The 14,267-nt window shown below is 43.4% G+C and overlaps 1 protein-coding gene across 1 annotated transcript; it reads left to right on the forward strand.

The window, feature by feature from the left end:
• The first annotated feature begins 5,646 nt into the window (after positions 1 to 5,646).
• LOC124291440 (soma ferritin-like) lies at positions 5,647 to 9,678 on the forward strand. The gene is made up of 4 exons (XM_046728434.1): positions 5,647 to 5,862; positions 7,717 to 7,863; positions 8,704 to 8,829; positions 9,276 to 9,678. The coding sequence occupies exons 1-4, from the start codon at positions 5,761 to 5,763 to the stop codon at positions 9,411 to 9,413; spliced, it is 513 nt and encodes a 170-aa protein (XP_046584390.1). The 5' UTR covers positions 5,647 to 5,760; the 3' UTR covers positions 9,414 to 9,678.
• The last annotated feature ends 4,589 nt before the right edge of the window (positions 9,679 to 14,267 follow it).

The raw sequence follows: 14,267 nt of genomic DNA on the forward strand, positions 1-14,267 counted from the left end.
TATTAGTGGAAAATTGAATTAAAACCATAAGAATTCTCAAAAAACTCAAAGAATTTACTTGAATTTGTCTCAGAAACGAACAGATTCATGAACTTAATTCCTTATCCATATAGCATTTGTTACTAAATCTGTTGACCATATGTACAGTTATATCTCTTTCTTCAGTTTTTAAGGACAATTTGTCAGAAAAGACAGCAATGTCATCTGAAGTACACTGAGAAACAATGTGTGGAATGCTTGATTCCCTCATTGATAGCACTGTGTGGCAAACTGGGCATTACACCTGCAGGCAGGAAGTAGGCATCATGGGCACATATGAATCGGAAGCTCTGCATAGATCACCAAAATCAATAAAACAAAGATATTGTTTGTTACAAAGTTAAACTTAAGCTTCATGAATATTGATGGTTTCTTTAAATCGCTTTGATTCTAGTATATTACATATACATGTCCCTACTCCCCTATGAGTGGTTAAGTGTGCCAACACATGCAATATTTACCATCATATTTGTTCAAGAACATTCAAGTATTCTGCAGCAAACTAATAGTATTATAACTACACTTACTTTTTTCTGACCTGTAAAAGTGTTCTGACAATTCCACAGTACATTTATTCCATTGTTCTGACATTTCCTCGGTTAAATTATTCATGTGTTCTGTCCATACCTCAAATGATTGACGAGCCCTGACAACTCCTAATGATTGACATGTTTGGTACATGGCATTCTATAATACCATACTCTCTGTGATCTGTCCAAATAACCAGGTATTTACATCTAGAAATCTGTGTGACCAGTAATGGATTATAGTTGAAATAAATATTCCAATTCATATAATAACGAATATCATTTCTTTAGTGTAAGAAGTCTCATAGTCGTTTAACATCAGGAACATGTGTTATAAATCACTGTCAAATAGGGATGATACCAGCTGCTCGCGAAGTCATGGTACTTGTCCCATCGGTAAACACGTGGTATACTTGTCCCATCGGTAAACACATGGTATACTTGTCCCATCGGTAAACACATGGTATACTTGTCCCATCGGTAAACACGTGGTATACTTGTCCCATCGGTAAACACATGGTATACTTGTCCCATCGGTAAACACATGGTATACTTGTCCCATCGGTAAACACGTGGTATACTTGTCCCATCGGTAAACACATGGTATACTTGTCCCATCGGTAAACACATGGTATACTTGTCCCATCGGTAAACACGTGGTATACTTGTCCCATCGGTAAACACGTGGTATACTTGTCCCATCGGTAAACACGTGGTATACTTGTCCCATCGGTAAACACGTGGTATACTTGTCCCATCGGTAAACACATGGTATACTTGTCCCATCGGTAAACACGTGCACAGGTGAATCAGTCGTCCATCTGACAGACTGGGAAGATCTGGAACAAGACATTTATACAGACTTGCTAAAATTCAACTTTACACCCGTCAAATATTCCTGTTTTTAGAGGAATATCAGCTTACGCCTCACTGAATGTTTAGATGTAATTATAGCAACAGAACTATCTGAAAAATCATTTACGTTCCGAACGTTCGCATGGTGCCTCGAATATCATGCTTACGTTTGAATTTGTTCCAGAAATAAATACTGAATAGTGACAAAGAACGCTCCTGTTTTGGCCCACATTTATTCGTGGATGGGTGTGCGGAGCTACAGACCCGTGCAGGTTATATTCGGACACTTACGTAATGTCCATAGACCTACATGTTATTTCAGTGTAGCATAAATGATTTTCATGAAGTGAGTATAGGATGGATCAATGTAAAATTTGACAGGCAAATCATCATCATCTCTGCTCTGCGCACATAATTTCAGTTCAATTCTCCGACCAATATGTAACTAATGATATCACATTTATCAACTTACGTATGGTTCCACAATGCACAATTCCATAGGCCGCCATGTGAAAGGAGTTCACGACACTGTACATATGTTGATTAAATTGTTTCCATTCGATAAATAAGCAACGGAAAATTAAAAAGAACTTATGTGATTGTAGGTAAGACGATTCTCCACATGTGTGCAAAATTTGACTTGGATCTTACGAAAATGAAATTCATGAAAATTATTTATGCTACACTAAATTAACATGTAAGTCTATGGAAATTACGTCAAGTGTCCGAATATAACTGGCACGGGTCCGTACATGTATCTATAAAACACAGTTTAGGTGATCTGGAAAACATAAAGAACATTCAGTCAGATGTCAATGTTCAGTTAATATTCAAATATAATGTAGCAGCCATACAATATTAGTAGGACGCCTTGTCCACATGACCACAGAGGTTAACCTCAGTCAGCACGCTGACAAAGTAAGGATGTCATCTATTGGTCCATATGGGATGACTCTACGATCTGCTACAATAAAACAAAGGCTTCTTTAGCACATTCTTCCATTAAAATTCACCAACGATCGACTATTTTCAAGCATATATCTTTTCTAAAGAAGACGCTTTGTGATATTTAGGAATGAGAATTCTATAACCAGTGATCAAAATTCACTGACGTCATTGCCCTACAGTTGGACAAAAGTTCAGGGCCTTTTACTTTCCTTTCAAAGGATGTTGTAATTCCATACCACTGTGATCAAAGTAGTTTACTATTTTCCATTACACATAGCAGGTCCTTCAAATAATGCTTTTTGAATCGGTCAAAGAATGTTGATCCGAGATTGCCGTCTACGATGGTTGGATATCGTTCAACCACGGGGGGAACCAATACTCTCGTATTTACCCACCTGAACAACAAACAGGAAGACCAAAGAACCGTCATTTAGATCTGTAAAGATTCAGAGTGCCAGTATCTTCAAGGCTGTATGTACATTTCTGATAGTCAGCTGTCCTTCAGGTCGACAATATACTCCAGCAGCACCAGCCTGTCGTGTCTGCGTTTCACAACCTACCAGGGACATTCGACCATGCACTTTCGTCTCTAGGTTGTAACCACGTAATAAAACTAAGGCATTACGTTTATCGATAGCAAAACTTATATTTCTTTGCAACTTCTCTTTCACATTTAACATGTGCTGCTATCTTCTTTAAGTAATAATCGTGATTGTATTTCAAGTGGCGAGGTGTTGTGTGTAAGTGAGTTTTATTTTTTAGCAATATTCCAGCAATATCACGGCGGGGGGCCACCCAAAATGGGCTTCACACATTGTACCCATGTGGGGAATCGAACCCGGGTCTTCGGCGTGACGAGCGAACGTTTTAACCGCTAAGGTATCTCAAACATCGCTTATATTATAAGTGTTGCTAAAGTTCAAAGTGCAGAAAACCGTCGGCTTCTATACAGAATGCGGCTCTTTGTAGGTTTTCGTAGTGTTACATATGTTTGATATATGTTGATTCTGGGTTACATATGAATTATTTAACAACTGATATAATTGGAATCACTTTCTTCGTAAAGTATCCGCCGCTTTCGGCTGAGCTAGTTCACACCTATCACAGGGGTACACAATGTACTACCAGTCGTCACACTTCCATTTTGCGGAACCAAGGTGGCTGAGTGTGTTAGATCGCAGACTGTTTGTGCTGGTGATTTCGTGGCTCACTCTGTACGTGTGGTTTGGAAACCCCCGTGGGTTCAACCCAAAAAGTACCGGAATTTGTACTTTACTAAGAAAGTAAAACGATTGTTACATCTGACCACTTTATAAATGACATTTTTTTGTTTAAATAAATTATTTGTATCTGTTTATCATAGTTGACCGTCAGTCTCCCCTCGTGTGCCATGGACATAAAAACGATTTGACATCATTTGGATTTGGGTCTAGAATTTATCTAAAATCTTTTATTTCTCAATACCTGTTATTTTATTCCTATGATCTTGTGGATTGAATTCAATTCAGATGCTATGGACCTGTAGCCTCTTATTTGACAACCAGTTGCGGCCATGGTATTATCAATATCTGATGGTGTTTCGTAAACAAAGAAAACTTGTCTTCGAAGAAACGGCTTATGGTTATGGAAATGGTTTCGTCGTTTTTGTGTACACACCGTGCTGAAGGTTTGAACGCAGCACACGGCGGTGGGTGGCCTAATGGTTAAGGTGTTCGGGCTGTCACATGGCACAGTGTGTGAACATCATTAAGTGTGTCATCTGCAGTACTTATTTAATTATTGCTAAAGGGCCTGTAAACTCCAACTCACACAATGCACAAAACAACTTATTTATGCAGCATCATGTTCCATTTCCACAAGTATGTCACAGATTAAATTGGCAGATAAACCGCTCACGTGAACGCGTCCTGAATAGCAATGTGGCATCATCACAGATGTGTAGACATGAAACAGTAGGTAATCCAGTCAATTCTCTTAAGCATAACGGCATGGATGGTAATTGGGAATCACGCCAGTGAGACACAGGACATAGCTGAAACCTTTAACTTGGCAGGGCAATCTGGAAGGATTGATATGCAACATGAATATCTCAAACACAGAAGAAGAAGAAGAAGAAGAAGAAGAAAAAATATTTTCGTGTCACACACTGTAAAACAATGACAATAAAAATACACAAATAGAACGTAAAGTGTCCGGCCAATATGGCCTATGAGACACGCAGGGCGCCCCATACATATAAATAAAAATGGAGAATATCACAGTTCATATATATACATAAAATGGAAGTTATCACAACTGCAAGATCTAAAGTTAGGGGGAGAACATCCTGATACTAAGAAGAAATAAAATGTACGCTGAACTAGGTTGGTAGAGACGAAAGACACAGTTGTCTTCGCTGATACATGTGATAAAGTAGCGCCTAGGGGACTAACAAACTTATCATTCCGCATAAAGAACACAGTCTAGTCGATGTCCAGCGGTCATCTGTATGAAGTTCGGAGTTGATTGGGAAGCTAAACACAAATAGTTGCTCAAGCCCTCCCTTCCCCGCTCGCACAGTGGTCGCGCACGTCATGCACACTTACCCAAACACAGACAAACGCTCATACACACGCGCACACTCCACCTAAAAACGTGCGCACGCACACTCGCTTCCACCAACACAGACACGCGCGCACACACACATCACAGCTTGCCAGTCTCGTAGAAACAAGCCCACAACAGCCCGACCTGGACACCCCCTCCATATACCGACCTGGACCCCTCCATATACCGTCTCCTCGGACACTATACCAGCCCGACCTGGACACCCCTCCATATACCGTCTCCTCGAACACTATACCAGCCCGACCTGGACACCCCTCCATATACCGTCTCCTCGGACACTATACCAGCCCGACCTGGACACCCCTCCATATACCGTCTCCTCGGACACTATACCAGCACAACGTCACATATCTATTGCAGGTTCGCGAGCAGAACGTATGTCGGCCTCATAGTAGGGACAGTTTTCATAATACAGGTCTTTTAACACTAAGTAGTAAGTGGAAAATGCATAACATTTAAAATGCCAGGTCGCGTAAACGTCTCCCTCACACCAGTGTTGCAATAATGTCATGACGACATAACATCGTCGTGTTCTATTCACTGTGCAGGGTGCACCTTGACTTGCTACAGCCATTGGTTCCAGCCAGCATGTTGTCATCTGCACATGTGCCCGGGAACACCACGTGATCAGAGATAGCTCCAGGCTGGGTATATAAGCTGCAGGCGAGCACAGTGGCCCCAGTCTACTCTTTGCTTAGCTGCGTCAGTGTGCGTACGGGCAGGAAGACGGGAACGTCAAATCTTCATCTACATTCAGATTCCAGTCGAGAACTAATTTGACACCATGCAGAGTCAAGTACGTCAGAACTTCCACGTCAACAGCGAGGCGGGCGTCAACAAACATGTCAACGTCCTGCTGAACTGTAGCTATGTCTACCAATCCATGGTGAGTGTCACGTCTATCTCTGTCTACCATTTTATGGAGAGCGTCACACCTATGTCTATCATTCTGGGTGTCACGCCTATAGCCATGTCTACCATTCCCTGGTCAGTGTCACGCCTATGTCTACCATTCCCTGGTCAGTGTCACGCCTATGTCTACCATTCCCTGGTCAGTGTCACGCCTGTGTCTACCATTCCCTGGTCAGTGTCACGCCTATGTCTACCATTCCCTGGTCAGTGTCACGCCTATGTCTACCATTCCCTGGTCAGTGTCACGCCTATGTCTATCATTCCCTGGTCAGTGTCACGCCTATGTCTACCATTCCCTGGTCAGTGTCACGCCTATTCCCCGGTCTGCCATTCCTGGTCAGTGTCACGCCTATGTCTACCATTCCCTGGTCAGTGTCACGCCTATGTCTACCATTCCCCTATGTCTACCATTCCTGGTCAGTGTCACGCCTATGTCTACCATTCCCTGGTCAGTGTCACGCCTGTGTCTACCATTCCCTGGTCAGTGTCACGCCTGTGTCTACCATTCCCTGGTCAGTGTCACGCCTATGTCTACCATTCCCTGGTCAGTGTCACGCCTGTGTCTATCATTCCCTGGTCAGTGTCACGCCTATGTCTACCATTCCCTGGTCAGTGTCACGCCTGTGTCTACCATTCCCTGGTCAGTCAGTCATGTCTACCATTCACCTTCATACCTATCTATCATTCCCTGGTCAGTGTCACGCCTATGTCTATCATTCCCTGGTCAGTGGTCACGCCTGTGTCTACCATTCCCTGGTCAGTGTCGCCTATGTCTATCATTCCCTGGTCAGTGTCACGCCTATGTCTACCATTCCTGGTCAGTGTCATTCCCTGGTCAGCCTGTGTCTACCATTCCTGGTCAGTCACGCCTTTGTCTATCATTCCCTGGTCAGTGTCGCCTATGTCTACCATTCCTGGTCAGTGTCACGCCTGTGTCTACCATTCCCTGGTCAGTGTCATATGTCTATCATTCCCTGGTCAGTGTCACGCCTACTCATTCCTGGTCAGTGTTGCGCCTATGTGTCTTCTGCCTATAGCTATGTCTACCACTCCATGGTGAGTTTCTATCATAGTCTCCCATCACGATATTACTCCCGCCCCATCTCATCAGTGTCCCCCTTGGCCAGACCCCACCCGACATGTACAGAAGCATCCCTTTCCAAGTCCCCATGCTTGGTCGTAGTGCACTCGTCCCCGTGTGGACTGGTGCGAGATGACCCGCAATGCATCGTCGACATTATGCTGGGTAAAATTTGGTGTAACCTGATAGCCAATACAACACAGCTACCTTCACAGCGTTCAGACAGACAACCCCTCCACCTCCCTCAAGCAGTGATTGTTGGGTATAGGTATGACTGTAACACTGGCTGTATGTTCTATATCATGACAGCTACCAGTCGCATGTAATACGCGTGTGGGATGTATAGCATGTGATACTATTCCACTATACAGATGAAGATAGACATACACAAAGTCTCTCAAAATGTTCAATTCTTATAGAACCGAATAACATTTAAAATGTATATGGTGACTGTATTTGTTCATAGGAAATGCAGATCCTGGGGAAATCAAGACTTGCTTTATGTAGAGCTTTTGTGTTGCAGAAAGGGGTGGGTGGAAGGGGGGATAATGTGGTTCAGGGACGGAGGACTAAGATGAAGAATCACGGAAGATACACTACTTAATACTCACGTTGTAATATATGCAGTTGGCTTCTGTGGCTGAAAAAGCAAAGTACAACTTGAGGGCATGATGATAAGACTAAATGGTGTTGTTCTCCATGTGTGTCCTGTATCCGCTTATGCCGGGTCTCGTCTCCTGTCTGCAGGCCTGGTACTTTCACCGGGATGACGTGGCCCTGAAAGGATTCTTCGAGTTCCTCAAGGATGCCTCTTGCAAGAAGCGCGAGTTCGCCGACAAGCTGATGGAGTACCAGAACAAGAGAGGTGGCCGCATCGTGTTGCAGGACATCCAGGTAAGCCTCGACACTGGGCGACAGAACATCCCACTTAACATGGGACAGGTGCACTAAACCAGCAGTTAACGTCAATTCAATTCACGGGGGAGTGGGGCTACCGATAGTCCAGTTAGTATTGAGGTCGGGATACAAGACATCCAAGTAGCTCATGGGCGGATCCAGGAATTTTGAAAAGGGGGTGGGGGTTGGGGGGTTCAGGGAGTTCGAACCCCCTGAACCCTCCCATGGCTCCGCCAACGCAAAAAAAAATCTTCAATGTGATCTTAAGTCTTTTTCAAGGGGAGGTTCGAAATACACACACACACACACACACGCGCACACACACACACACACACACACACACACACACACACACACACACACACACACACACACACACACACACACTCACACACACTCACACACACTCACACACACACTCTCGCAGTTAGCCTCTGCTGTAGGCTACAGAAAACATTGTTGTTGCGACGGTTGCAGTGAATGATAACATGTGACCTAGTTTCACAGTCAAGTGCAACACTGTAACGCAGGACAATTATGAAGTATACAGAACTACTTTCATTCTCCTACAGTGACGTCCCTGTAGTAGTACTACCAAGATGTGTAGGAAAGACATTCATTCATGGACACATTTAATATTTCTGGGAACTTAGTAACCATCAGAAGAAGAATGTCATTACACATCTAATGATGTATTCCTGCCGAATCGCCATTTGATTAGTACAGTGCATTAGGTATTATCGCAAAAGCGTATCTAAACAGAATCCAGTCAGATTGAATCGTTTTACCTGTATGTGATGTCGCTGTAGTCGGATACATGTGAACGTGTTGCTACAGAGGCCGCGCCAGGATGAGTGGGGAACGGGCCTGGACGTGATGCAGTCTGCCCTGGCCCTGGAGAAGAGCGTCAACCAGGAGTTCCTTGACCTGCACAAGATCGCCGACTCCAACACTGACCCACAGGTGCGTACAGTCACAAACGGGAGGACAGGTAGGGCGGGAGGCATGGTACAATAAGAAAAGATGACGTTAAAATGTCAAAGTCAATACAGTGAGAATGGTTACGTCAAATACCGTAGGGGTGGAGGAGATGACGTTAAAATGTCAAAGTCAATACAGTGAGAATGGTTACGTCAAATACCGTAGGGGTGGAGGAGATGACGTTAAAATGTCAAAGTCAATACAGTGAGAATGGTTACGTCAAATACCGTAGGGGTGGAGGAGATGACGTTAAAATGTCAAAGTCAATACAGTGAGAATGGTTACGTTTAAGCTCAGACACCAAACTGTCGGGGAGTGCGTGTTGGCCATAAGGGGGTCAGATCGAGAAGGGACCAAATCTTCTTTCCATGAATGAATTGTCATTCCTGCCACAAATCAACAACGTCTCTGTCCTCTTACTGCTACAGATGATGGACTTCCTGGAAAGTGAGTTTCTGGGAGAAGAGGTGGAGATGATCAAGAAGCTCTCCGATCACGTGACCAACCTGAAGCGGGTTGGACCAGGTCTCGGAGAGTACCAGTTCGACCACGAGACCCTCAGTTAATCTGGTTCTCGGCCTCCCGGTTACCATGGTAACAGATGCTAACGACCGACAACGCATACCGCTTATCTCCAGTACTTTCTTGTAAGAACCCAAATCTTGTAACAGGCAGCCTGCATACACGGGCAACTGACATGAATTCCAAAATGAGATGAAACAATGTTTATACGTGTCCTATCTTTTATATATTTTATTTGTTGAATTTTGTTAATTTTCCTCATTATTAACGCCTGGAAAACAACATCTGCAATAAACTCAAGCATGCAAATGGACGTGTTCATCTTCTGTATACATTCTCAGTGATAGAGTATCATGTGTAAGTATGAAATGACATCATGACACAGAAGGACTCGTCTGAAAGGAACAGTATTTGAATAATTAAGACCTGACGGTGGAAAATACCAGAGTGAGTTTAGTTTTACGCCGCACTCAGCAATCTTCCAGCTATATGGCGGCAGCCTGTAAATAATCGAGCCTGGACCAGACAATCCAGTGGTCAACAGCATGAGCATCGATTGACGCAAATGGGATACGATGACATGTGTCAACCAAGTCAGCGAGCCTGGCCACCCGATGCCGTTAGTCGCCTCTTACGACAAGCATGGGTTACTGAAGATCAATTCTAACCGGATCTTCACGGGTCCCAGAATGATGTTGGTCGAAGACGCCTGTCGCTCCAAAGTCAGCACTGTTTACTCAACGCTCTACATTAAACGCACTACTTTCTATATTCTATTGTCGACATTTTACATTCTGCTCTCTGGAGTCTACTCTCCACATTCTTCATTGTAATTTATAGGCTCTTCATTCTATTCTTATTATTGTACATTCTCCTAATCACACTCTTCATTCTAAGCTAAAGTACAAAAGAATCATGACTTACAAATATGGTAATATTTTGTAGCAAGAAATTAAAACCGTGCAGCATTTTAGCAATATAAAAATATTCTGACCAAATATTCCATGACCGTTTTGTTCAAATACTCCACAACTCGGACTACCTAGATTGTCGTGAAAATTTTAATTTGTACGTGTGGTGAGAGTATGATTACTACAAACCTGATAAACCAAAGAGAATAACCAGTGTAGCTAAAAGAGCAACAGAATAATTAATTAAGCGCACCGCAACGAAAGAGAGACTTCGTAGGTATGCTGTACGTGGGGGCAACAAAACAGTCATACCTGTGGGACCTCACCCTGTTCCAGACTAATCATCATCAGTCTTTTATTACGGCTCTAATATAATGGACAGACATGTGACTGTACCCGGAGGTCAAGGGTCATAACCCTCAGGAAACCATTACATCCGGTAATAGGTTCCTCAAGGTCACATCATCATCAGAGCCATGGTTAGGTCGCCGCGCCAGCAGAGTACAGTCAGGTGAGGTGAAATGGGTTTTACGTCGTGCTTGAGAATATTTCGCTCATGTGACGACGTGCATGCGTGTGTATGTGAATGTGCGGCTGCTTGTACTAGCCCAGACTTAAGCTGCTTTTATAGTGATAGCCCACTGAGATACCATGCCGCAGTGAAGCATGAATACCCCACTCAGACACATTATACTGACTCCGAGCCCACCAGTCCTTCTTGTACCCATTAATGCCGAGCGCCAGGCAGGGACCAACAAGTACCATATTTTAACGTCTTTTGGTATGACGCGGTAGGGGATCGAACCCGCGACCTTCCGCTCTCCGGGCGGACGCTCTAACCACTACACCATGGAGACGGTCATGAGTACAGTCAGGAGACGTTCACTCTGTGCATGCATCGGCAGCTACCAACCATTCCAGAGAACGTCACTGACAATATGTGACGTTATCCCCTGGCATACAGCACCTTTGTGCTGGCAACTCTCTACATTCTACATTTTGCATTCAGCGCTCTACGCTTTAAGCTTCACTGTCAAGATTCTGTGTTCAGATTGAAATATCGATTACAGGAGTAACATTATTACTCTCAGGTATGACATCGTTGTATACATCTCGGGGAGCTGAACGCCAGAGCAACTTCCACATGTAATGTGACACTGCATCTATGCGCGTCCATGCTTTGCGCTGCATTATAAGTGCCATATTAGTGTTATATCAATTATTACCAGACCAGGTAATCCTGGAGGCCTGTGGCAAACCAGAATACACTAAGATTATGAGCAACACTGATAGCATGAAACATCTACATCATCCTGTGTGTATTGATTTTAACGAATACAGGATATGTGAAATCATCCGCAGCCATGCATGCAATTCCCGCGTTGTGAAGATGCCCGCTGTGCCTCTGCTGGTGTTGGCCTGTGAAGCTGTAGTTAACAAATGTCAAACATATTAGTTATCTTATCAATCTGCATCAATCTGTGTTGAGACTTGTAATACTGATTTCTACTAACTCCCTGTCCCCTCCCCTTGACCTTGACCTCGGTGTCAGAAAGGAGAGTTGTCTCCCCTATTTAATGGTGCCAGCATTCGTCAGCGCCATGTTACATCACCTTCAGGTCGTTAGAAGGTCGTTAGAAAAATCGTCCACATTAGGGTCACACGTTCCAACACTACGTTGTTGGTGTACGAGTACCGTCATGTTCTGACTTGAACATTCGGCATTTGTGAAATCATCATAATCTATTGCCACAAGGCATGTTCCGTCACGTGGTCCTGACCAGCTACTCCGCATCAAAATCAGCGTCCCTTGATTTCACATAACGTTATCTGATGACACTTCATTGTCTAGCGTTATCAATCCGTTCATTGAAACTGCGAGGGGTTTGACCTCAGAAGCATGAAGTACAGTACATCAAATCTGTCAACATCTGTATCACCAGATATGAATGCTATTTTCATCCGCCATCTTGACATAAATGACCCATTACGTAAAATCTCATTATGTGCAACTTTGCAATTCCATGTGAATCATAAAACTTACACCCGTGACCTCGCTCATCGCGTAGGTTTTGTCACACACTGGTTTAACCTGTTTGTAGTCATCTATCAATGTAGAGATTAATTGTGCCTTATATAAGCTGTTATAGTCGTAAGAAGACTCAGTGTATTGAGCGCTCAGTTTCGGTGACTTGTTTGCGTAGCATCTTAACCCGACAGGGTGGGCGCTGCTCATGATATTGATCACTGGTTTGTCTGATCCATCTTATTTACAAAACGTCCCCGTATATCCTGAATCGTGAGTAGTGTTAAATTATAAACAACCAAATTAAAAGTTCTGCGAGTTCCTAATGCCAAGACATCTGCATGGTAACATGTGGCAGTTTCCCAGGTACACAACTAGGCCTAGTTTAGGTGCGCTCTGACAGATAGGTGTGCACCAGCACGTCCACGTCTTGGTGTGTGTGAATGTACATGTGCATGTGTTGACGTCCGTGCACGTCAGTGTGTGTATGGGCATGCACATCTTGGTGTGTGCACGAATAATCTTAATTAGCAGTTCCTAATAGTGTTGCGAGATGTGTACACAGGTATAAACTGCCGTAGATTGCAGCATTATATTTATTCTGCGATACACTTGATGACTTGCCACATTATATTTTGGATTATACTGTATATATTAATGACTGATGTAATAGACATCCACAGAACAACTAGTGACAGTATGTGAAAATATGCAAACATCTTCCAGCACACACAAGGATCAGTTCAACATGGAGTCCTGACAATGTCCCTTTGTTGTCAATAGCTATGCCAGCTGCTCCAGTCTGCAAGAAACGCTGTAAGTCATAGCAGTGACAGGTTGACAAGTGGACAAAGGACTATATTTCATGACGAAACACATTTAGAACATACAGATACTGACTGGGAGACGTTGCCACGTAGGGTAGATGCATGTTTACTTATTGTATGACACCACAGTCAACTCAATCAACTCAGTATACATACATTTATGTGTCTTTTGTTAACGCCAATAAGCTAGACGACCGCTAAATCTGTACCAGTGGTTGCTATTATGAGTGGTTGACAGTCATGACACCAACTCAGTCAACTCTATCAACTCAATCAACTCAGTCAACTCAGTCAGCTCACTCGATTCGTTTTGTCGATTAGGACAACGACTGTTTGGTGTGGTGGACAAAGCATCTGAGGACGGGCAGTCGGCTGGGCGATCCTGCCTGAATCAGACCAAAATAGATTAAACGGTTACCTGTTGCCACCTTGTCTACACTGGTCATTGAGGGGGTGAGACAGTGGACAGGTGGATCATCTCGGAGTCAGTATCCTGTGTCTGAGAGGGGTATATACGATATTTCAGTGGCCAGATACACATGCATCACACATAAAGATCGACACACACGCACGCGCGCGCACACACACACACACACACACACACACAAGACGATGTAATAAACAAAGCAACGTTTTATTAAATGACCGATAATTTAACGCCCGATTACCTTATAGATCTCATTCCACCTACAAATGCCGAATCCAGTCAGATTTACCTTAGAAACCAATCAAATAACTTTTCACCTGATAGTATCAAACTGTGGAACGAATATCCTAGCTCCGACTCGTTATCAAACTTTAAAAGAACGATCAAGATGAAAACCAAACCTTGTTCCGACTTCAATTACGGAAGTAGTCATACATTCCCAAATAATACATACCTGGCTACAACTCGGCTGCAGTGATCTAAACGCCCATATATTTGAAAGATCTCTGAGAATCAACGGAAGTAGTCAATATGATTGCTTTCAAATAATACATTCTTGGCCATGCTGAAATCTCTTGCTGAATTCCATGTTTTTCTATTATAAAGGTTTTACATTAGATTCTGTTTTTCCGGCAACAAATGTATTACAAAGAAAACAAAATTAGACATCCTACATTCTGTCTACTGTTTCATCTCATTAACAGATT

Source organism: Haliotis rubra, unplaced genomic scaffold (assembly GCF_003918875.1).
Source record: "Haliotis rubra isolate DU_JTF1 unplaced genomic scaffold, ASM391887v1 Scf491, whole genome shotgun sequence".
Lineage (NCBI taxonomy): Eukaryota > Metazoa > Mollusca > Gastropoda > Lepetellida > Haliotidae > Haliotis > Haliotis rubra.

Bases quoted from the DNA above. Each gene is read 5' to 3' on its own strand.
- LOC124291440 (XM_046728434.1), top strand. From the start codon at position 5,761: ATGCAGAGTCAAGTACGTCAGAACTTCCACGTCAACAGCGAGGCGGGC. The intron at 5,863-7,716 runs GTGAGTGTCACG...TCCTGTCTGCAG, and splicing joins GCTATGTCTACCAATCCATG to GCCTGGTACTTTCACCGGGA. The intron at 7,864-8,703 runs GTAAGCCTCGAC...GTGTTGCTACAG, and splicing joins TCGTGTTGCAGGACATCCAG to AGGCCGCGCCAGGATGAGTG.